At 39.7% G+C, this 24,944-nt stretch overlaps 1 protein-coding gene across 5 annotated transcripts in view; it reads left to right on the forward strand.

The window, feature by feature from the left end:
- The window catches only part of ppp3cb (protein phosphatase 3, catalytic subunit, beta isozyme), a 55,654-nt gene extending 37,219 nt beyond the window's left edge, over positions 1-18,435 (forward strand). For 2 of the 5 annotated variants that reach the window (XM_060887393.1, XM_060887391.1), the window contains 8 exons: positions 2,588-2,665; positions 5,903-5,997; positions 6,651-6,776; positions 7,307-7,384; positions 7,610-7,694; positions 8,339-8,436; positions 8,741-8,788; positions 15,781-18,435. In XM_060887393.1, coding sequence (XP_060743376.1) covers positions 2,588-2,665; positions 5,903-5,997; positions 6,651-6,776; positions 7,307-7,384; positions 7,610-7,694; positions 8,339-8,436; positions 8,741-8,788; positions 15,781-15,959 — 787 coding nt within the window. In that variant the 3' untranslated portion in view covers positions 15,960-18,435. The remainder of the gene's footprint in view (positions 1-2,587; positions 2,666-5,902; positions 5,998-6,650; positions 6,777-7,306; positions 7,385-7,609; positions 7,695-8,338; positions 8,437-8,740; positions 8,789-15,780) is intronic. The other 3 variants (XM_060887392.1, XM_060887394.1, XM_060887395.1) reach the window with 3 other exon arrangements.
- Positions 18,436-24,944: the final 6,509 nt, after the last annotated feature.

A 24,944-nucleotide genomic window follows, 5' to 3' on the forward strand; every position in this document is an offset into this window, starting at 1 on the left:
ACAACCCAGAGGTCCACCATCAGATCACATAATCCTTCTCCCAGGATCTGAACTCTCCTGTCAGAGCAGAGAAAAAGAAGCAAGCCAAGGAAGTACACGACTAAAGTCTTTACTTTTTTTCGTATTAGTATTTTAGTCTTTGCCAAGATAAAATATAAATACTTTTCGTATGAGACGGGTCTATGTTCATCTCATTCTGTTTTGCTTTTGTTATTGTTCTCTGAAGTGAAAGTGAGTAAAAGAACATTAAATCTTTTGTACTATTTTGCATATTTCACCAGCTGTTTTAACATTTCACTTCTCTGGTTCTTTATTCATTCGGAAGGAGTGAAATCTCGTCTCCTCGCTGAGATCTGATTATGAGATCCTCCTATGATCCTGCCTCTGACACTCAGAAACAGTGAACGTAAACTCGAAGGCCAATTAAAAATAGATCAATAACAGGAAGTTATTAATTTAAGCAGTTTTTGAAGGCGGTCATTTTTGAGCAGCAGTTTTCCCATTGAGCTCGCTGGAGCAGGGGGAAAAAGTGCTCGTTTTGTTATTATGGTTTTTCTGTTTTCTTTAATAATAAATCGGATTTCGAAGCAGCTGTTGGACACAGAGCTTGTGAGCCCCTTTTTGTTTTTTTACGAGAGTCGAGTGAATATGTTTGTGTAATGACACAAAGGCAAACCTAATAACCACTACCCCAACGTATCCCACTTATGTACCAATCTAAGGGAGTTTTTCCTTGCCACTGCTGCCTGAGTCACCTCAGACTTGCTCATTGGGGATAAATACATATACATACATACATACATACATACACACCGTGAACTATATATATCTTGAATTTTGATTATATTAATTCTTTATACTACTTCTTATGTTTATCTTCTGTTCTATGTTTATGTTCTGTAAAGCTGCTTTGAGACAATGTCCATTGTAAAGCGCTATACAAATAAACTTGAATTGAATTGAATTGAATGTTTGCATATTGCTTACATGATGTCAAGCGTCACTGCACTGGCCCAATTTTGATTCCCCAGAAGGTAACCAAGCCATCCTCTGAAGGGTTAATTCAATTCAATTCAATTCTATTTATTTGTATAGCATTTTTAACAAATCACATTGTCATAACACATCTTTACAGTATAAAAGTATAGAAACAGTATAAACATTTTAAAGTTCATTGCTTAAAATTAGGGGGGCACGGTGGCTTAGTGGTTAGCATGTTCGCCTCACACCTCCAGGGTTTGGGGTTCGATTCCCGCCTCCGCCTTGTGTGTGTGGAGTTTGCATGTTCTCCCCGTGCCTCGGGGGTTTCCTCCGGGTACTCCGGTTTCCTCCCCTGGTCCAAAGACATGCATGGTAGGTTGATTGGCATCTCTGGAAAATTGTCCGTAGTGTGTGATTGCGTGAGTGAATGAGAGTGTGTATGTGCCGTGCAATGGGTTGGCACTACGTCCAGGGTGTATCCTGCCTTGATGCCGATGACGCCTGAGATAGGCACAGGCTCCTCGTGACCCGAGGTAGTTCGGATAAGCGGTAGAAAATGAGTGAGTGCTTAAAATTAAGTTACTATTTATCTCATATTCATTTACATTTACATTTACAGCATGTGGCAGATGCCCTTATCCAGAGCGACGTACATAAGTGCTTAAATCTCTATCATTGGATACATTAATGCTGGCTCACTAGGTTACATTCTTAAGATACCATGAGTTTAAAACATTGTTCAAAGTTACAATAAAAACATCTCTAACATCTATCTCTAATGAGCAAGCCTGAGGTGATGGTAGCAAGGAAAATATCCCTGAGATGTTATGAGGAAGGAACCCTGAGAGGAATCAGACTCAGAAAGCAACCTTGTCTTCATTTGGGTGACACGGGACAGTAAATAATGTAAATGTAAATAATGTCCTTTCTACATCAGTTTAAAGTTTAGTGGAATTGTGCAACCAAGAGTTTCTGAGGAACTGATGGGTCAGGGTAATTTCTGAGTTCACCACAGACCCAACACTCCTGTCAAAGTCTTCAGATAAGGGCTGATGAAGACCCGGCCATAAAGCTGAATGGAGCCAGAGTAGCTCAAAGACAACGTGACAGCGTGACCGTTAACTCTCAATAATAGGAGGTCTGAAATCTTTAAATGTTAAATAAGCAGCAGTGATGTTATGGACAGGAAGATGGATTTCTTCCATGTGCTTTAACTCAGACGTGTTTATCAGATCTCACCTAGTTTTAGTGCCTGTCACACCGACACTACTGTGATTTTTGGTGTGCTTGTGTTACGAGGTACTGTATAGGAAAGTGTTTCAGTGTGTGATGTCGTGTTTAAGCTTAGAGCTGCCATCTTGTGGCTGATAGAGCTCGACAACTGAATATAACCATGTCAAAGTCTTTGTGGACTCTCTGACTCATTCTGTATACCTCACTATTTTGTTTTCTCTCACTTTCCTTCTCTCTCTATTGATGTTATTTACTGTCTTTGTCTCTCTCTCTCTCTCTCTCTCTCTCTCTCTCTCTTATTTTAATCTACAACGATATGCCTAACTTGTAATATGCCTCCCTGCTCCCTCTCTCCTTCCCTCTCTCTGCACAGCTATCCTGCAGTGTGTGAGTTTCTACAGACTAATAACTTGCTCTCAGTGATCAGAGCCCACGAGGCACAGGACGCAGGGTAAGCGAAAGACTTTACATTAGAGAAACATCACTGAATTCACTAAAACAAACCGCAACATCGCTGCAGCATCAGTAAAATCCACATTACTCTGCAACCGAGTTTAACCTGAAAACATCACTAATCACTCCACATCGTTATACACAGACATACTAGAGGAAATATCTGTGTGTGACATGGATCTCTCTCTCTCACACACATAGTAACTATCATATCACTATACCATAAAACCTGATAGTCTTAATTCTTCTCTTTAACTCTAACAGATTTTATACATTAAATAAGTTTTCAAAAAAATGATGAAACTTAAAGCATTTTAAATTGTTTTGACTACTTGAAAGTTGAAACAGCTCATCTAAGTTTGACCATCTAGAAATAAGAGCATAGCAGTTCCATCAAATTTCAGAAAGTGATCATTAGTGTATAATGTATGTAATAAAGTAATAAAACACTTATAGACGTAGACATGCTGTTATAAATTTTGTTTTTAAATTATGTTTCTCAATCGTTTTGGCTCAAGTTTTAATTTCTCAAAACAAGGTCAAATCTCTAAACAAATTCCTTTCCTGTTCATACCATATTTGAAATTCTTTTAAGAGAATTGCACATATTTAGGTGCATGTGTACAAAATTAGTAATAATTTGCACGATAAATAAATGTACATGTGGTAGACTAGTGGTTAAGGTGTCAGAAGATCAGTTAAGATCGGAAGGTCATGAGTTCAAATCAGCACCAGTTAGATTTAGTGATAACTGAATTGATCATTTCACACGATGAACAAATGTTTAGAATTTCACTGAGAATCAACTCATGAATTTTGATCAGTGAGTCATGTACATTTCTGGTATTTATCAGACACCTTTATCCAGAGTGACTTACATTCAATTTATACAAGTGAGCAATTGAGGGTTAAAGGCCTTGCTCAGGGGCCCAGCAGTTGCAGACTGATGGACCTGGGATTCAAACTTATGACCATCCAATCAGTAGTTCAACACCTTAACCACTTAATCACATTTTACCTGCTGTTGAAATCTGAATCTAAAAAGATACACACCAACATTCAGCTAGACAAAATTTACATTTTTTTACAGTGTAGTAAACAGCAAGTGTGAACAAAAAGTGTGAATCAAAAATGACAAATATTACCAAGGTTGATTGACATGGTGAAAAAAACATGGAAACATTTTGCCCAGTACACATTTTGACTTGTAAACATTTTGCCCAGTAAGGATGTTAAATAGTAAACATTATAAGCAGTAAAAAAATTTGCTCAGAAAATATTTTGCCCAGTAAACATTTTCCCCAGTAAATATTTTGACTAGTAAACACTTTTCCCATTACAGCTCACACGATGACTTTTCATTTTGTTGGCCAATTTCCTGACACGATATCTAGCTTTCTACTTTTTGTACATGTGTAATTGAGCTGTTAGAGAGAAAATGTTAAGACTGTTTATAAAAAAATAAGCCAAAGCCATTAAGAAAACCTTTAATAATTGTTGTAATAAAATGACACGGTCATGACGTGGTCATGTGATGTTCCCCGACCTTGAAGCAGAGCTACTGTTAACAGCCTGGAGTAGATTATTTTCTGATAACAGCACATGCTTTTACCCTATTTTTATATTAAAGAACAGCCTCATACATTTTTCTGAATTTGCGATAACATTTAAATATTTAGATCTTGTCTTCACTTGTGTTACTGCAGCTATAAATAGACAATCCCTCACCAGCCTCTTTTCTTCTCTCTCTTGAATCATTAAGAGCATGAAGAGTTTCAAAGACTTTCCTGAGTCAGAAAACTTTAAAGGAGCAACTTTAGAGCTCCTTCCATCGTATTAACAATTAGCCTCAACTAGAGCTGTTGCTATAGAAACGATGACCTATTAGATAGATCACATTAATATAAACGTGTAAATTGACACTAAATTTAATTTTCTCCACTATATTTGAACTTCCTGATTCAGATAAAGGTTAAAATATGACTTTGTCTGTTTTATTTTTCAAATCGTTAACTAACATTATGCACATGTCTTATTTTAGATTATTGTACTGATTCTAGCATCTACTCTGAATAGCAGCTTCAGTATTGCTATCTGCATTTAAAAGTTTTTAGCAGCACTGCTACCTGCTAATAATGTTTCCCCACTGCTCTGCTTAAAAAGCACATGTTAGTAGAGATGTCTATATCTAAATTACACCTCTGTCCCTAATATTTAAACAATCTTTTTTATTAAAGTATTTGCAGAAGATTGTCCTGGAGCATTGTTAATAAATATCAGTCCAGGAAATGGCCTTTGACAAACACTCTGACTCAATCACCTGTTAACAAAATCCCCCTAAAATAATTCTCGAGTTGCTAGCATGACTGAAAGCAAGACTGGTGTGACAGCAGTGTAGAGGGGAATAACGACTGGGTGGAGACAAAACCGCAAAACACATCAGCAGCTTTACTTTTTTTTACTCAGCAAAAAAACATATTAGAAATATGATTCTAAAATCTCTAAAATCAACTAATTCGTTGACTTAAGGTGAGAACAGATCTTTCTATCTATCCATCCGTTTACCCATTCATCTATCTTAGGTTACTAGTCTGCTCTTTTTCACTCCATTTAATTACTTCATCCAATCTGCTTACTTTTAATTTCTTAATCCATCCATGCATCCATCCAGCCATCCATCCATCCATCTATTTATTCAACCTTCTCTACAAGTCTCTACCCATTCCTTACTACGTTTCATTTCTCCATTCATGTATTCACCCATCCATCCATCCATCCATCCATCCATCCACCCATCCCATCAATCTTCCTTGGTCATCCTTTTTACTTGCCTACTCTATGATTCCATTTGATTCCATCCATTCTCAGTAAGTCTGCTTACTGCTCTTCCATCCAACCATCCATTCGTCCATCCATCTATCTATCTATCCATCCATCCATGCATTCATTCCTACTCACTGTCTATCATGCCCTCTATCTCTGCATAATCTACTCATCTATTTATCTATCCATCTATTTAAAGTCTGCTTACTATCCATCCATCCACCCATGCAACCAGCTGTCCATCTGTTTGTTTATCTCATTATCCTAGCCTGCTATCTATCCCTCATGTATCTACCTCTACCAGTCTGTTAACTTTCCATTCCTCCATCCATATATCTAGTTAGACATCCTACACTACAAGTTCACTACCAGTCTGCTTACTGTCCATCTCCTCTCCCTTATCTCTTTGCAGTTATCGGATGTACAGAAAAAGCCAGACGACAGGCTTCCCATCTCTCATCACGATCTTCTCGGCTCCCAATTACCTGGATGTGTATAATAATAAAGGTTGGTCATTTCTTTGGTGTGTTAATGGACTACGTTGCCTTTGAGTCTCTCGCACTTCTGGAGTAACAGTAACATGGCTGGCTGATGGCTTAGCATTAGTTTTGGCTATCGTGGGTGAGGGCAGATCACTGATTCTGTACATCCATCTGTACACACCTACTCACTATCTATTGCATCCTCTATCTGTGCATCATCTACTCATATATTTATCTTCCTACTCTATTCTCAGAATAATATTTCAATTTATTGAGAAAAAGTATATATCTCATATTTGCTGTCATATATGAGAAAAAGTCATAATATTATTGTCAAAAAAAAAACCCTAAAGTTTCTAATACTAATAATAATCTGGTGCAGATGTTACAGATGATGAAGTACTTCTTTCTTATAAAACAAATCCTAAAGTGTAACTTTACCAACTCCTTAATGAAACCCTGCCCATTATCCTGCTAGTACCATAAATTCTAATTTAATTCTTAAAATATTTTTTCTCAAAATTAAAACTATTTACTTATTGTGAAAGTATTGCAGCAGGTTTTTCTAGGAATATTACCTTTGTTCTCAAAACATATTAAGTTTTTTCTCTTACCTTATTCTCAAAATACTGTAATATTTTTTCTGACATTTGATGTTATTATTTGATGTTTGTGCAGCTGCTGTGCTAAAATACGAGAACAACGTGATGAACATACGTCAGTTTAACTGCTCACCACATCCGTACTGGCTACCGAACTTCATGGACGTGTTTACCTGGTCCCTGCCTTTCGTCGGAGAGAAAGGTTCGAGATGTCTGGCAGCTTCCATCAACCACAATTCATATCTAATTCATATCTAACAGTTTTTTCCTATTATTGTTAAATATTTGTTTAGAAATAAAATTTTAAGCTACACTAATATTTTCAGGATTATAAAATAATGTATCAGTGATTGATTTTATTCATTTATTGTTTTTTTTTTATTATTATATATTTTACATTCATTTTAAATTGGGCCAGAACATTAAAAACATCAGAAAATACCCGAAAAGTGTATATTATGAATGGACATATTACGTATCACTGGTGTTACATTCTATATATAGAACCATATATAGAATTATATAAATTTCTAATATGTTTTAATATATTTTTGCAGATTTTTTTTTTTTTTTTACAGAATTTAATGAACATGTTAATTATTATTATTTTGTAAATCCAACGTCAAAAACTACAAAATGCACCTTCAATTTTGTGGATAGACAGATAGATAGACAGACAAATACATTTGGAATCTCCTGTCTTTCACTCTGTGACCTTTGACCTCTCGACAGTGACTGAGATGTTGGTGAACGTCCTTAGCATCTGTTCAGATGATGAACTCGTGAACGATGGCGAAGAGATCTATGACGGTAAAAACAAACCCAGGATTTTAGCTTAACATCAAGGGTGCACATACTTTTGGACTTACATTCTGAAGTGTTAAAACATAAACATCTACACCTGGCTAGCTTTGAGCTAGCTGTGAGAAGACACTTTCTTCCGTTTCTTATTTTTTGTTATTCTGTGTGTGTGTGTGTGTGTGTGTGTGTGTGTGTGTGTGTGTGTGTGTGTGTGTGTGTGTGTGTTTCTTTTAGCGAATGCTGCAGCCGCGCGTAAGGAGGTCATCAGGAACAAAATCCGTGCAATTGGCAAAATGGCCAAAATGTTCTCAGTGTTACGGTGAGTAGAGCTTGATTGGTGGACACTGATTGGTCGGTTGAAGGGAGGTGTGTCTAATGATTAGTGAAGAGATGTTGTGAGGTTTATCCACAGTTTCAGAGTAACATTGACATAAACTCTGTGTCTTACTCGCTCATGATGAGTGAGTGCTGATGTGCAACAAGATCCGTCCATCCATCCATAATTCCATTTATCCTTCTCCACAAGTTTGCTTACTGATCATCCATCCATCCATCCATCCATCCATCCATCCATCCATCTGTACACACCTACTCACTATCTATCGCACCCGCTATCTGTGCATCATCTACTCATATATTTATCTTCTTACTCTATTCTGAGAATCTTCTTTCTCTATTCAAAATTAAAACTATTCTCATACTTATTGTGAAAGTATTGCAATTTTTTTTATTGACATTTTTTTGGCTCTAAAACGGTGTCGTAAACCAAACCGTAAAAGCACAGTACCGATCCGCTTCGTCGTCTCTATTCAAACGTCTATTCAGACTTTCATGAGTTTTCATGAAGTATTTTAGGAAGATGACATCCTTTGTGTGTGTGTGTGTGTGTGTGTGTGTGTGTGTGTGTGTGTGTGTGTGTGTGTGTGTCTGAGCTAACCTCTGTGCTTCTTCTCTTTACTGCAGTGAGGAGAGTGAGAACGTGTTGACTCTTAAGGGTCTGACTCCGACCGGCATGCTGCCCAGTGGAGTTCTTTCTGGGGGAAAACAGACTTTACAGAGCGGTGAGCAGAAAGAAATTCAACACTACTTCTGTTTTTCTCTTTCACTTTCTAACATTTTCTCTTTCTCCCTAATCTTGCATACGTTGTTTTTGTTCTTGTTACTGAACAACTCTTTACATCACACTGTACAACTAACCGGCTAGCGGTGCTGTCTGGCTAACGCTAACGGCTAAATATCCAGCCTCGGCGGCGGACTCATGGCGGCTCGTGCCGATTGCATGGCTGCCACAATAATGCTCCTCCTTTCACTCTCTCCGTCTGTGTGTCTCTCCGTCTTTCCGTGTGTCTGTCTGTGCTTTCTCAGCTACCATTGAGGCCATTGAAGCCATCGAGGCGGTTGAGGACAGTGAAGGTAATCACCAGCCGGCCTCGCTGTTTGTGCTGCTCAGAGGTTGCATAGCCACCGATAAGTATGCGCTAGCTAGCTTTTTAGTCTGCTAGCTAACATAGTTTGAGGTGGCTATGAAAGGTCAGGGGCTGTGACATCAGATATGACTGAAAAGGACCAGAATCAGTAAAGGCTTGTTGACTACAAACACATACACACACACACACACACACACACACACACACACGTGTCTCAAATCACATACTTGTGTAATGTTCTAGATGCTTTTCACATTACAAATCGAACCCAGTATGGTGGAATATGTCTCTAAATGAACTGATCTATCCCATCATGCACCACAGAGCAAACAGGGAAGTGCTTGTAACAGACAAAAGATAGAAACAAAATGTCTGCTCGCTTGTGTTGTTACCCTGTAACCTAATATAGCTTTGAGATGTTTAGCAAAAAAGCGAACATCAAAGAAGTGCATGCCGTAGCAGGGGGGAAATACATGACACTGAAAAATTAGCAGAAGTCGGCTATCTACGAACCAACACCTGATCAACTACATGACAAACTTTAAAACATTGAAAAGTTTTTTTTTAGTTTGTTTGCTAACTTTACACTCTTTACACACATGTACCTGAGCTACACCGAGTATTTTAATCCATTGTGTTTGAATAGTGTTTAAATCTGAACAAACATCTCGCTGGATAGGCCATGTTTTAGACATGCTTTAGAATATTTCACAGTATAAGATGATTTGAGACGCAGCAAGACACCAGATCAAACATTCCTTATAACACAAATAGAAATATTTGTATGAATATCGGCCATTTTATTTTTTAGCTATTAAGTGTAAAACAGTAGCAGACCATTATCCAGCCCTGCCCCCGCCTCACAACTGCTGCCTCTGTGATTGGTCCCTTGTGAGCAGGTGACCTGCTGGGATCATGTGACCTCTCTGCCACTGGGGCATTCGAGACCTAAGAAACATGGTGAAAAAATGCAAAAAAAATAAAAAATAAAAAAATACAGCTACAGATAAAAAAAGGTATTTCAATTAATGCTGTGCTGTGAGTGAATCCCCTGTAGAGCATAGTTTCACATCATCTCTGCCGTGTTTCCATCAGAATAGATCTGTTGAGATCAGATGTCTGAAATATTGGGATTAGATCCTGGTCTTGTTTTCTAATGGAAACATTGGTGTTTGTTTGAGTTCCTTGTGATTCAGAATGTTATTTTATATAGAAGGTCTGAATTTGTAACTTCCTCTTCCAGCTCTCATAAATTTCCCTATTGTTTGTGTGTGTGTGACACACAAAAGTTGTGAATAAGTGGTTGATGATGCTTGTGTGTGTGTGTGTGTGAGAGTGTGTGTGTGTTATAGGTGTGAATGTGTGCGTTTCCTGTCACTCTAGTTTGTGTTTTTTTTTTTTTTTGTGTCAGTTCTGTCGTACTTTTTTCTCTTTTCTGAGATTTCTGTGAATTAATTGTGTACGTTATCAGCCGCATCAGAATGCATGAACTCTGCACTGCTGAAAAATTCCAGTTTCTGGTGCTCTCTTGCAGCTGATCACACACACAGATCTGAATCACAGGATCCTTCTTAGGTTCTTGGTCCACAGCAAATCTTAATTTTTTTTTCATCAAGGCCCCACTGCTATTGGGCTTTGGGTCAGAGATAGTGATATGCATTTTTGGGTCCAAGTACAATATTTTTCTGTGTGAAAATGTAATAAGTAAATGACTGACATCGTGTTATATATTTTACATGTTTTAGTGAATAAGAAGAAAATTCATTTCAGTCATTTTATTCCATCACAAATTCTAAAAATGTCAGTTGGAGCAACTGTCTAACCAAATGTGCAGAATAACTATTCAATGTCTGTAAGTTCGAATTAAATTAAAATTTGAAATTCAATATTTCAATATTTGAATATAATTCTGGTTGCTCAATTGTGACAGAGCATAACTGATAACAAAATACTTTAAATGAGCTAGTGGGAAGGTGTTAAAGAGAGAGTGGGGGTGTTAAAGAGAGTATGGGGTGTTAAAGAGAGAATGGGGTGTTAAAGAGAGAATGGGGGTGTTAAAGAGAGAATGGGGTGTTAAAGAGAGAATGGGGGTGTTAAAGAGAGAATGGGGTGTTAAAGAGAGAATGGGGTGTTAAAGAGAGAATGGGGTGTTAAAGAGAGAGTGGGGGTGTTAAAGAGAGTATGGGGTGTTAAAGAGAGAATGGGGTGTTAAAGAGAGAATGGGGGGTGTTAAAGAGAGAATGGGGTGTTAAAGAGAGAATGGGGGTGTTAAAGAGAGAATGGGTGGTGTTAAAGAGAGAATGGGTGGTGTTAAAGAGAGAATGGGTGGTGTTAAAGAGAGAATAGGGGGTGTTAAAGAGAGAATGGGGGTGTTAAAGAGAAAATGGGTGGTGTTAAAGAGAGAATAGGGGGTGTTAAAGAGAGAATGGGGGTGTTAAAGAGAGAATGGGGGTGTTAAAGAGAGAATGGTGGTGTTAAAGAGAGAATGGGGTGTTAAAGAGAGAATGGGTGGTGTTAAGGAGAGAATAGGGGGTGTTAAAGAGAGAATGGGGGTGTTAAAGAGAGAATGGGTGGTGTTAAAGAGAGAATGGGGGTGTTAAAGAGAGAATGGGTGGTGTTAAAGAGAGAATAGGGGGTGTTAAAGAGAGAATGGGGGTGTTAAAGAGAGAATGGGGGTGTTAAAGAGAGAATAGGGGGTGTTAAAGAGAGAATGGGGTGTTAAAAAGAGAATGGGGGTGTTAAAGAGAGAATGGGGGTGTTAAAGAGAGAATGGGGGTGTTAAAGAGAGAATGGGGGTGTTAAAGAGAGAATGGGGGTGTTAAAGAGAGAATGGGTGTGTTAAAGAGAGAATGGGGGTGTTAAAGAGAGAATGGGGGTGTTAAAGAGAGAATCGGGGTGTTAAAGAGAGAATGGGGGTGTTAAAGAGAGAATCGGGGGTGTTAAAGAGAGAATGGGGGGTGTTAAAGAGAGAATAGGGGTGTTAAAGAGAGAATGGGGGGTATTAAAGAGAGAATGGGGGTGTTAAAGAGAGAATGGGGGTGTTAAAGAGAGAATGGGGTGTTAAAGAGAGAATGGGGTGTTAAAGAGAGAATGGGGGTGTTAAAGAGAGAATGGGGGTGTTAAAGAGAGAATGGGGGGTGTTAAAGAGAGAATAGGGGGTTATAAAGAGAGACTGGCGGTGTTAAAGAGAGAATGGGGGTGTTAAAGAGAGAATGGGGGTGTTAAAGAGAGAATAGGGGGTGTTAAAGAGAGAATGGGGGTGTTAAAGAGAGAATGGGGGTGTTAAAGAGAGAATGGGGTGTTAAAGAGAGAATGGGGGTGTTAAAGAGAGAATGGGGGTGTTAAAGAGAGAATGGGGTGTTAAAGAGAGAATGGGGGGTGTTAAAGAGAGAATGGGGGTGTTAAAGAGAGAATGGGGGTGTTAAAGAGAGAATGGTGGTGTTAAAGAGAGAATGGGGGTGTTAAAGAGAGAATGGGGGTGTTAAAGAGAGAATGGGGGTGTTAAAGAGAGAATGGGGGTGTTAAAGAGAGAATGGGGTGTTAAAGAGAGAATGGGGGTGTTAAAGAGAGAATGGGTGTGTTAGAGAGTGGGGGGTGTTAAAGAGACCCTGGGGGTGTTAAAGAGAGAATGGGGGTGTTAAAGAGAGAATGGGGGTGTTAAAAAGAGAATGGGGGTGTTAAAGAGATAATGGGGGTGTTAAAGAGAGAATGGGGGTGTTAAATAGAGAATCGGGGGTATTAAAGAGAGAATGGGGGTGTTAAAGAGAGAATGGGGGTGTTAAAGAGAGAATGGGGGTGTTAAAGAGAGAATGGGGGTGTTAAAGAGAGAATGGGGGTGTTAAAGAGAGAATGGGGGTGTTAAAGAGAGAATGGGGGTGTTAAAGAGAGAATGGGGTGTTAAAGAGAGAATGGGGGTGTTAAAGAGAGAATGGGGGGTGTTAAAGAGAGAATAGGGGGTGTTAAAGAGAGAATGGGGGTGTTAAAAAGAGAATGGGGGGTATTAAAGAGAGAATGGGGGTGTTAAAGAGAGTATGGGGTGTTAAAGAGAGAATGGAGGTGTTAAAGAGAGAATGGGGGTGTTAAAGAGAGAATGGGGGTGTTAAAGAGAGAATGGGGTGTTAAAGAGAGAATGGGGGTGTTAAAGAGAGAATGGGGTGTTAAAGAGAGAATGGGTGGTGTTAAAGAGAGAATGGGGGTGTTAAAGAGAGAATGGGGGGTGTTAAAGAGAGAATGGGGTGTTAAAGAGAGAATGGGGGTGTTAAAGAGAGAATGGGTGGTGTTAAAGAGAGAATGGGGGTGTTAAAGAGAGAATAGGGGGTGTTAAAGAGAGAATGGGGTGTTAAAGAGAGAATGGGGGTGTTAAAGAGAGAATGGGGTGTTAAAGAGAGAATGGGTGGTGTTAAAGAGAGAATGGGGGTGTTAAAGAGAGAATGGGGGTGTTAAAGAGAGAATGGGGGTGTTAAAGAGAGAATGGGGGTGTCAAAGCGAGATTGGGGGTGTTAAAGAGAGAATGGGGGTGTTAAAGAGAGAATGGGGGTGTTAAAGAGATAATGGGTGGTGTTAAAGAGCGAAGGGGGGTGTTAAAGAGAGAATGGGGGTGTTAAAGAGAGAATGGGTGGTGTTAAAGAGAGAATGGGGGGTGTTAAAGAGAGAATGGGGGTGTTAAAGAGAGAATGGGTGGTGTTAAAGAGAGAATGGGGGTGTTAAAGAGAGAATGGGGGTGTTAAAGAGAGAATGGGGGTGTTAAAGAGAGAATGGGGTGTTAAAGAGAGAATGGGGTGTTAAAGAGAGAATGGGGGTGTTAAAGAGAGAATGGGGGTGTTAAAGAGAGTATGGGGGTGTTAAAGAGAGAATGGGGTGTTAAAGAGAGAATGGGGTGTTAAAGAGAGAATGGGGTGTTAAAGAGAGAGTGGGGGTGTTAAAGAGAGTATGGGGTGTTAAAGAGAGAATGGGGTGTTAAAGAGAGAATGGGGGGTGTTAAAGAGAGAATGGGGTGTTAAAGAGAGAATGGGGGTGTTAAAGAGAGAATGGGGTGTTAAAGAGAGAATGGGGTGTTAAAGAGAGAATGGGGGTGTTAAAGAGAGAATGGGGTGTTAAAGAGAGAATGGGGGTGTTAAAGAGAGAATGGGGGTGTTAAAGAGAGAATGGGGGTGTAAAAGAGAGACTCGGGTGAAAAAGAGAGAATGGTGGTGATAAAGAGAGAATGGGGGTGTTAAAGAGAGAATGGGGGTTATAAAATGTGAATTGGGGGTGGTAAAGAGAGAATGGGTGTGTTAGAGAGTGGGGGGTGTTAAAGAGAGAATGGGGGTGTTAAAGAGAGAATGGGGGTGTTAAAGAGAGAATGGGGGTGTTAAAGAGAGAATGGGGTGTTAAAGAGAGAATGGGGGTGTTAAAGAGAGAATGGGTGGTGTTAAAGAGAGAATAGGGGGTGTTAAAGAGAGAATGGGGGTGTTAAAGAGAGAATGGGGTGTTAAAGAGAGAATGGGGTGTTAAAGAGAGAATGGGTGGTGTTAAAGAGAGAATGGGGTGGTAAAGAGAGAATGGGGGTGTTAAAGAGAGAATGGGTGGTGTTAAAGAGAGAATAGGGGTGTTAAAGAGAGAATGGGGGTGTTAAAAAGAGAATGGGGGGTATTAAAGAGAGAGTGGGGGTGTTAAAGAGAGTATGGGGTGTTAAAGAGAGAATGGGGTGTTAAAGAGAGAATGGGGGTGTTAAAGAGAGAATGGGTGGTGTTAAAGAGAGAATGGGGGTGTTAAAGAGAGAATGGGGGGTGTTAAAGAGAGAATGGGAGGGTGTTAGAGAGTGGGAGGGTGTTAGAGAGAGTGGAAGGGTGTTAAAGAGAGAGTGGGAAGGTGTTAGAGAGTGGGAGGGTATTAAAGAGAGTGGGAGGGTGTTAGAGAGTGGGAGGGTGTTAAATAGAGAGTGGGAGGGTGTTAGAAATAGAGTGGGAGGGTGTTAGAGAGAGAGAGTGGAAGGGTGTTAGAGAGAGAGTGGGAAGGTGTTAGAGAGAGTGGGAGGGTGTTAGAGAGAGTGGAAGGGTGTTAGAGAGAGTGGGAGGGTGTTAGAGAGTGGGAGGGTGTTAAATAGAGAGTGGGAGGGTGTTAGAAATAGAGTGGGAGGGTGTTAGAGAGAGTGGGAGGGTGTTAGAGAGAGAGTGGGAAGGTGTTAGAGAGTGGGAGGGTGTTAGAGAGAGTGGGAGGGTGTTAGAGAGAGTGGGAGGGTGTTAGAGAGAGTGGAAGGGTGTTAGAGAGAGAGTGGGAAGGTGTTAGAGAGTGGGAGGGTATTAAAGAGAGAGTGGGAGGGTGTTAGAGAGTGGGAGGGTGTTAGAGAGAGAGTGGGAAGGTGTTAGAGAGTGGGAGGGTGTTAGAGAGAGTGGGAGGGTGTTAGAGAGAGAGTGGGAGGGTGTTAGAGAGAGTGGGAGGGTGTTAGAGAGAGTGGAAGGGTGTTAGAGAGAGAGTGGGAAGGTGTTAGAGAGTGGGAGGGTGTTAGAGAGTGGGAGGGTGTTAAATAGAGAGTGGGAGGGTGTTAGAAATAGAGTGGGAGGATGTTAGAGAGAGAGAGTGGAAGGGTGTTAGAGAGAGAGTGGGAAGGTGAGAGTGGGAGGGTATTAAAGAGAGAGAGGAAGATAGAGAGTGAGTGAGTATGTGTTTGTGTGTGTGTGTGTGTGCATGTGTGTGTGTGTGCAGAACAGAACAGAACATTGTTTAAACAGTAATGATTCTTTACTCTTTGTCTTTTCCTCTCTTCTTTTTTCTCTTGTCTCCCCCTCTATCCTTTTGTCCCTCCCCCTGTCTCATTCTCATCTCTACATCCCTTCGTTTCTCTTTAATTCTTTCATCTCTCTGTCTTCTCTTTAACTTTCTTCTCCTTGTATCTCCTTATTTCCATTCCTTTCATCTCCCTTCCTTCTTTCTGCTTCTATCGTTTCCTTTGATTATTTCTTTCTCCCTCTCTCTCTCTCTCTCCCTCCATTTCTCCAGCGATCCGTGGTTTCTCCCCGCAGCATAAGATCAGAAGTTTTGAGGAGGCGAAGGGTCTGGACCGGATAAATGAGCGCATGCCTCCTCGCCGTGACGTGCTTAACAGTGTGGGTCTGTCTATGGGCCGCATGAACATGGCCGAGTCCAACGGCACCGACGACAACAGCAATCTCCAGTGACTCCTCATCTTTATCCTCCTCCCATTCCTCCTCATCCCTGTCTGTGCCCTTGCTCTTCCTAATTTTATCCCCTCAATCCCTCCGTCTGCATTGCTGCACTTTTTCTCTTCACAGTGGAAGAGTGACTGTGATTTAAGACGCAGCCTAAATGAAGAAGAGCCAGGCTTATTTTTATTTGACTTTGAAAGGGAGGATGTAAACAGCATGTGATGATGGGAGGAGGTGCCGGAGGAAGTAATTGAAGAAGCACTGGAGGAAGTCCCGGAGGAAGTAATTGAGGAAGTGCTGGAGGAAGTAATTAAGGAGGTAATTGAGGAAACACTGAATGATGTACTGGAGGAACTCCTGGAGGAAGTTCTGGAGATTTGCTCTTGTTTTTAGTGAGGTGGAAGAGAGAGACGAGTGTGTGTGAGTTGTATAACGGCACATTAACTAGAAACTAATAATAGGATGTTGGGGTGCTGTTATCTTGGATTAGTTTGTGTGTGTGTGTGTGTGTGTGTGTGTGTTTGAGTGGTTGGTTGGTTGACTTGTGTAATTACTTTGTAAGGAAAGTAAGGCTTTATCACAGAAGACTGTTCCTGCTGGAAACTGAATATTACGGCGTCTGCGATTTTCATTCACTGTCAGAGGAGTGTGTGTGCATGTGTGTGTGTGAGTGTGTGTGTGTGTGTTTGGGCTGACCTTTTCATTTAAAAAACAAATATCACTTATAGAATTATATCATTTTTGAAATTTATTCCTTGATGATGTTTTATAGTCTCTTGGCTCACATGCTGATATTAAATTAATCTTTCATGTGGAGCATATTTCAAACTCATATTCACCATCATCATCCTCATCATCCTCATCATTATCATCTGCCATTCGTGATTCAAATCTTCACACCTTTACCCGGTAAACAAAACACCAATCTATGAAGCATGAAGTTTTTCCATCACGCTAATTTTTTTTTGTTTTTAGTCACTGTATATGCTTACTATAAAGTGTACAAGAACACAAAACCATTGTAGACCATCTTGAATAAGAGTCTGTTGGACCAAGCATCAGTATATCACATTTTCAAGACTCTTCAGACATTCTGCATTAGCAACATGACTCAAGTCACTGAAACACTTCATACATGTCTGAAAATAAAAGAACAAGCATACGGCTTCAACATTTCCCCATCAGAAAGCATGCACTATCACACTGTCACACTGAACTAAAAACACTAACAACTGAGAGCAACACATGGTTTCATATTTAAAATGAAAAAAAAATAAAGAATAAAAGTAGTGGTGTTGTGTTACGCTGCTAATATTCGGCTTTTAATATGTGCGAATGAAGTTGGCTGTAAATGATGAGTTTTTAGCTGAGAGGTTTCAATTCATTTGTGGTTCAGTGAGTAAGACTAGACCATGAGATCCTTAACAATGAGACGTTCATCTTTTTTTTTTCTTTTTTTTTTTTTTTTTTTGTAAAATGTATTCAGACAGCCCTGTGTGTGTGTGTGTGTTTAAACTTTGACAAAACAAAAGACGTTCAGATCTAGGAGGTTTTTTTTCTTCGTTCATGTTTACTCGTCTGCTCTGTGCGATGTTAACGCTGCTGTCGCTGCATCTTACTGGAACCGCTATAAACAGCTGCCGGACTCAACAATAGACGCCTTCACATCAACACGTTTCTATCTGTAACAGCAGAGGAGGACCGGTGCGATTAAAAGGTTCTGGTGTTTGTGGACATTCACACACTGACATTCTTTGTGCAAATATAGAACTCAAATACTGTATGGTCTCAATCAGGTCCTGGCATGTCCAGCTATAAAAGACTGATCCGGCTGCGCCGAACACGCCTTGGGATCTTGCTTTGTACATAAACTGACATTTTTTTCACATTGTTGTTTTTTTTTCTATTTAAGTGAACGATTTATTTATGTTTCTTTTATGTTTGATTTTTTTAGCTCGTTTACCGTATGCTGTACACTTCAGTGACAACGCTTGTGGTATTATTATTTATATATATGAGATTTTTTTCCCCTCTCATGTACATGATCATGTACAGAAGTCGTTCAGTTGAGTGAATGATCATATAACTGTTTGAAAAGCCGCACAGGCTGCATGACTGCATGGGAAATTCAACAATGTAAAGCAAATATGGATGCGCCTTCTGGTGTCCTCATGTTTTTAAAGAAGATATATTCCGCTCATCATTATTCTCTTCATTATTCTTCTTGTTTATTATAAAATTAGCTTTCTGCTGTTTCTGGCTTCACTTCTCGTTTGGTCCCTCATTGTGCTTTACTTTAAAACTGAAGCAGTTCATGAGTTGTTTGTGATTCTCTCTATCTTTCTTTCTCTCTCTATTTATCTCTCTCTATCTCTCCTCGTAATTTTCTTAGTTTTGCCATTTTGACTATTGATCTACACACAATGTACGCATGCCCCATGGGACAAATCTCTTTTTTTACTCTTGAATAAAATATGCATGGACCTTTCCCCGTCTCATGTTCAATTCAATTTTATTTGTATAGTGCTTTTAATAATGTAAACATTATTGGGACATTGTCTCAAAGCAGCTTTACAGAATATAAGAATATAAGAAAGATAGCATAAAAAAGTTTAATATTATACAAAAGTTTAAGATTAATATTAGACTTGCATTTAAATGTGTTTTTATTTATTCCTAATGAGCAAGCCTGAGGTGACTGAGGTGACTGAAGAGGAAGAAACTTTGAGAGGAACCAGACACAAAAGGGATGTCCTCATTTGACACTGGAGGGTTTGATTATAAACATTTATACACACCGGAAAGTGTTATTATAAATGATTTCCTTTCTACAGTCAGGTGTAAGATACAGTACAGTGACAACTGTGTATTAATTAGGAGGTTGTTACAAGGCCACATGTAGATGGCATCTTCTCTTTGAATGTCTAAAATCTTTATGATGCAGAAGTCAACTGGTACTGGTACAATCTCTAACTGCCTCAGGATGGGTAGAAAAGGAGAAGCAAGTGGAGAGGAATTAGTGTAGCTGCTGTTCATAATATTACCCAGCACTAAATGATAATGTGCATGTGATCAGATCTACTGGAGGACACGGCTATGGGATGTATTATGTGTATACCTGGCAAAAAAGATATGTCTTTAATTTACATTTAAACTGGTAGAGTGTGTCTGAGCCATGAACACTGTCAGGATGACTCTTCCAAAGTGTAGGAGCTAAACACTAAAACGCTCTACTGCCTTTAATGGACTTTAGTGGAATGTGTGAATGAAGCGAAACAGGTTCTCCACAGCGCAATCACTACACATGAGCACACCCTAGAAACATACCCACGTTACTTATAAACATTACAACTTACTTGGGTAGGAAGGCACAGCAACTCCGCACAAAGTAAAATTAGATTTTAAATGTATAATCTCTGGTTTAGAAAGATGGAGATGCTGTGTCAGGGCTGACACTATGGGACCATTCACATTTCTCAATCTTCTATTTGTCTGAAGGAAGCGCGAGTGGACACCCAGAGTCTCATTCCCTTCTCAGGAAACCGGGTTACATACGTAACCTGATATAGTGCAATTTCGAGGGAACTCAACGTTGTGTCAGGGCTGATGCTATGGGAACATCAGTACCCTGTCACCTCAGATGAGAGGCCTGCCATGGAGGAACTGGGGTCTTAAATGAACAGTGTTAAAAGTGTTAAAATGAACAGACAAAACTTATAAAAAAGCAGAGGGAAAACAATACAAAAAACTGTAAAAACACCACAAAATTTGACAGTAAAATACAGTATTTGATAACGTAAGCCACATAGTTTTGTTTCTAGGCATTAAATTCTGTCTTGCTACTATTTCTTACTAAAAGGAGAAAGGAGTCTACACTTATGACTGCTGAGCAGAAACTCTTGCAAGAGGACCTACCAAAAAGCAAGAAGAGAAAGAGGGTACCCAACAAACTTTACCTTGACACACAGGAGGTAGAAAAAGTTGCAAAAAAGGTAATAGGGTTCTTTTCATGAGAGCTATTTTGATAATATATTTTTACATTTCTGTCTGTATATATTTGTTCATTTCTGACAGTGGTTAGCACTGTTGCCTCACAGCAAGAGCCCAGCAAGCAATTTGCTATTGCTTGCTGGGAGGGTTCTGGGTTCAAACCCGCTGGCTGGCTGGGGCCTTTCTGTGTGGACTTTACTCTGGTTTCATCCCACAGGCGAAAGGTTGCATGCATGTTAGGTTAATTGGTGACTCTAAATTGCCCATAGGTGTTTGTGTGTCTGTATTTGTTAGCGCTGCTGGGTTGTACAAGAACATTCCTGGCAACTTAAAAAGAAAAAAAAAAAATAATGAATTAATTAAAAAAAAGGAACTATAGTAACGTTTGTGTGTATTGTTTCATACATAATTGATTTTATAATTTTTACCCATTAGAAAAACTACAGACTCATAGCTGCAAGACAGTCTGAATTAGAGGTTCTTCCCCTTACCTCAGCCCAGTGGGGACTGCTATAGAGGCACTTGAGGAGGAGATCAGGGCCCTCAGGGAAGAGAATGAAACACTGCAGGACCAGCAGAGTGTAGGATCTTCTGCAGCCAGTAAAGATCTTGAGACCCAAGTCAAGGCTTTACATAAGGAGAACACCAGGCTGTGCAAAATGGCAGTCAAAGGCAACTATCTCTTGTAGATTAAAATAGTGATTCTTTCAGATTGAATAAATCACGTCTCCTTATTTTTGGTGTTATTGTTAGAGATGTATCTGTGACTACATTTTTAGGGGATATCTACTGATGTAGTATAGGGTTTCCTGTAGGAAAAAATTAGCCTAAGGCTAAACACTGTAGTGCCACTGAGGCAAAATTGGTCTGGCAGAAACGCTGTAATGCTTTCAGAACCCCTTACCAACACATTTTGCTACACTTTTAGACACCAAAAAAATGAGCAGAGGTGTATTTTGTTTTTTACATGTTATGTATTTACAATTTGTTTGGAGTCCTTTTGTGGTAAATTCGGTGGGCCATATTTTCCAGAAATTCCATCACTCTTAGCAGCTGTGAGGACCCTCATTTCGGACAAGATCACAGAGAGCTCAAGCAATGGAGATGAAACCGAATATGAGGCCAGTGTTGCTCTACCATCACCTCCTCAACCCACATCTCCCAAACCAACATCAGTAAGTACATTTTTGTAATGGTGAATTAAAAACATAAAACATTCTGTGGTGATTTTATTTGTTTTTATTCTGGTTTGTCTTTCCTTCTTACAATTAATTAGGTGCCACTAGAGAATGATGACTCCACCAGAGTTTTTGCCCATTGTTTGGAGACTGCAGAAGCACAACCTGCAGCGAAAGGAATGGCCTGCACCCTCCTGCTGGGCCTGTTCAGCATTGATGTCCTACTGAAGTCCAACCTGACGGGAGGGGTCAACAAAGTCGATCCATCTGCAGAGATACGCCAGCCTCTGGACCCCAAGAAGCTTACAGCTTTACTCAGTAAGACGATAAGAATTTATTTTTAATGGATTAATATATTTTGCAAAGTTATTGTAAATGGTAAAGGGTAACAAACACTTTAGGACTGAAATGTACACAACTAATAGCGAAACAGATGGACGAATAAAAAGCTTTGATATTCTTTTAGATATAAAGCGATTTCTCTAGTCAGAATACAACAAAAATTTTTAGCATTAAAATAGCTCCCCTGTAGCAGCTTTAAAATCCCAGCACCAATTCACCTCCCATAGGCATACGCTTCGCTGCGGCAAAGTAGCTACAGTTGCTTTCACTGACCACAATATTTCCTGGAAAATAAAGTGGGTACAGTAGTATAACCTCCTCGCTCTAAAAGCCCCTTGGAGAACCGTCCAACTCCTTCCTTGGTTCCTTGAGATGCCAATTCTGATTTCAGACTGAACTATTTACAGGTAACCCCCTGAAGAGCAAGGACTAGGCATATAAGAAAAATATTGCCAGTATTAGGGATCCACCTCATCTTTTGCAACAATCAACATTATGGATGTCTTTCTTATTTTATTTTCTTTTACAGATGCAGTTGTTCAGCAACACCCAGGGGCGTAGATTCCAGATATATAAACGGCCATAAAAAAAGATATGTGAGAATAAAAAGTCAATGGACAACTTAAGGACTGGCCAAGGCTGGCCAATAAGAGTGGGTCTTGATAAGTTAGCATGCGGGATCCATAACACTGCACTAAAGGATTGTCCTGTTTTTTCCACTGAGGGATTGTTCTGTTTTTGTTGCACTGAAGACTGCTTTATTTTATTACAATGAAGAACAGTTGTTCTTTCGGAAATGTTTTATTAATTCTTTTGAGTATTTTTGTTCATTTATAGTTGTTGTTGTTGCCATCTATTGGATCACATAAAAAATATCACGTTTAAAAGAAGAAAAAAAAGATTTTATAGCCTTGAACTAATTATGATCTGGCATATATGGCAAATCGCTACCAGCAAACCAGCCGTTTGCCGAGCACATTATGTACATTATGTGTACATAAGCCTTAGATGGAACAATGGTGACATGCCTTTCATTCTGTTTGCTCTCAGGTCACTGTCCCTTCAGCTGCTGCTTTTGAAATAAACCTCATTCAGTTACTGTGAAATATATTGATGTCTTATTCAATCTATTATATTTTAAAATATATGACATTGTACATGAGATTATTTCATATTTACCATGTATACAATATATAATATGATAATTATATATAATATATTATGTAATATAAATCAATATATTTAAGCTATATGTTCCCATATAAATCTGATTATATTATCTTGCACATTGAGGTATATTATCACATATAATTTTACATATATATTTACATACATATACAATGGCTCAATATATCATTTCATATATTTTGGGACATATTTCAATATACATAACAATATATTAAATAGTATATTATGTATTTATTCAATATATGAAAACGGCAATAATTGCAGTATTTTCTGATATATTGCAATATATCACTTACATATATAATATATTATTAGTAATATATTATGATATATATAAAAATGTCACAAAATATGGAGACGCATGAAATATATTGTCACGTAATATATTGAGTAATATATTGTTGCGTAAGGGTAGCTGCTGTTCATAATATTACCCAGCACTAAATGATAATGTGCATGTGATCAGATCTACTGGAGGACACGGCTATGGGATGTATTATGTGTATACCGGGCAAAAAAAGATATGTCTTTTATTTACATTTAAACTGGTAGAGTGTGTCTGAGCCATAAACACTGTCAGGATGACTCTTCCAAAGTGTAGGAGCTAAACACTAAAACGCTCTACTGCCTTTAGTGGACTTTAGTGGACTTTAGTGGAATGTGTGTATGAAGCGAAACAGGTTCTCCACAGCACAATCACTACACATTACCACACCCTAGAAAAATACCCAAGTTACTTATAGAGTGGGACCCAAGGCCAGGAACCGGGGTCTTTTCCACATAAGAAGCCCACGGCGCGTAACCCTTTTGAAACTGAGGTGTTTGAATGCACCTCTGAGCCAGAGCTGGAATGGTCTCATGTGAAGCAGACCCAAAGAGATAACATGGCTGCTACCACCATGAGCACTTTCTGTGCCTTGGTGACAGAAGGCTTCGTCCTAGCCAAATAGCTTTTACTGCTGATAAGATGGAAGCTGCCCGAGCAGGAGACACGTGGCAGAGTCCCAAACTACTCCATAAAGGTGGTTCACTGAGAAGAAGAAAGCACACATATTTCTGGGTTTGACCTGAAGCATAGAGAAATCATATGGGTAATTCAGTTGTCCAGGTAATTCAGTAAAAGGATGACCTGGAGACGCAGTGGCCTTAAGTAAGAACACAATACTTGTAATGCATCTTAAACTTGTGAGTCTTCAGAGTACAGTTCAGAGCCCGCAGGTCCAAAATTAGACACAGCCTCAGAGCTGGGAGGGGAACATGTTCCACTTGGAGGAACACTGCCTGGGATTCAGCAACGATCGAGAGCAACACACCCTAAAACTGCAGGTATCCAGGACCCAATAAGATGCCTGGAAGATGTCCCCAGGCTGCCTGGTTGTCTGAGAGTGGTGTCAGCCTTGCACTGATTTTCTTGGTGCCTAAAACCGCACACTGGCAGGTGCTGACCCAGGATACAGACTTGTGCGATGAAAAGGAGGGGGCACAGACCTCACTGCTTCCCAAAACACCAGAAGCAGCGAGGCAGAAAATAGGGGAAGCTTTCCTGAGAAGGACACACCTAGGACCCCTAGCCCTCAGGATTAGGCATCAGGATTCGTTTTTTAACCCACCTGGCAGAGATGACGGACCTAAGGTTCCCTATCACTAACAGGTCTTGGCCTGGGGATGCTGACCAGCCCCCCGGCAGACAGCAACATGCTCTCTTCCGGTTTGGGAGAATTTGCCGTGTGAGCTCCCGAAACCAACACCGAGAGAATGGAGTCAGGGGAGAGGGCAAGAGAAAGGGAAGAACCCATCTCTAGCTCTGCTTCTGTTAACTCAACCCGCAAACCCCATGATCGACGCCGTTGTGCCGCCTTGGCAGACACAGGACCACAACGCCTGGCTGGAAAATACAGCCAAGCAGGAACAGAAAAGCTTCTCTCCCAAACAAACAACGCAAAGAGAGTGTGTGTCCTTCGTCATGTGTCCTTTCTGAGTCATTAAATTTGTGTGCACACACATATAGCTTCTGACACAACTTCCTCAAAGAAGAATTTCCCTAGCATCAACCCTGATAAAGCAGTGAGTTAAATATGAAGCTCATATGAAAGTAGAGATTTAAGAAATGTTTCATAAGTATTTTTGTTTTTATCTAGTCTACTAGGGAAAATATATATTCATAGAAACGTTTCATAAAACTGGTAAAAATTGTAAAGCGACAGAAAAACAGGATCTTACAGAATTGGAATCAAATGTCATTTTTCCAGACATGACATCATCCTCTTTTGTTCAATACATAATTCTGTGCAGACATTGT

The sequence above is a fragment of the Tachysurus vachellii genome, chromosome 14 (genome assembly GCF_030014155.1).
Source record: "Tachysurus vachellii isolate PV-2020 chromosome 14, HZAU_Pvac_v1, whole genome shotgun sequence".
Taxonomy (NCBI): domain Eukaryota; kingdom Metazoa; phylum Chordata; class Actinopteri; order Siluriformes; family Bagridae; genus Tachysurus; species Tachysurus vachellii.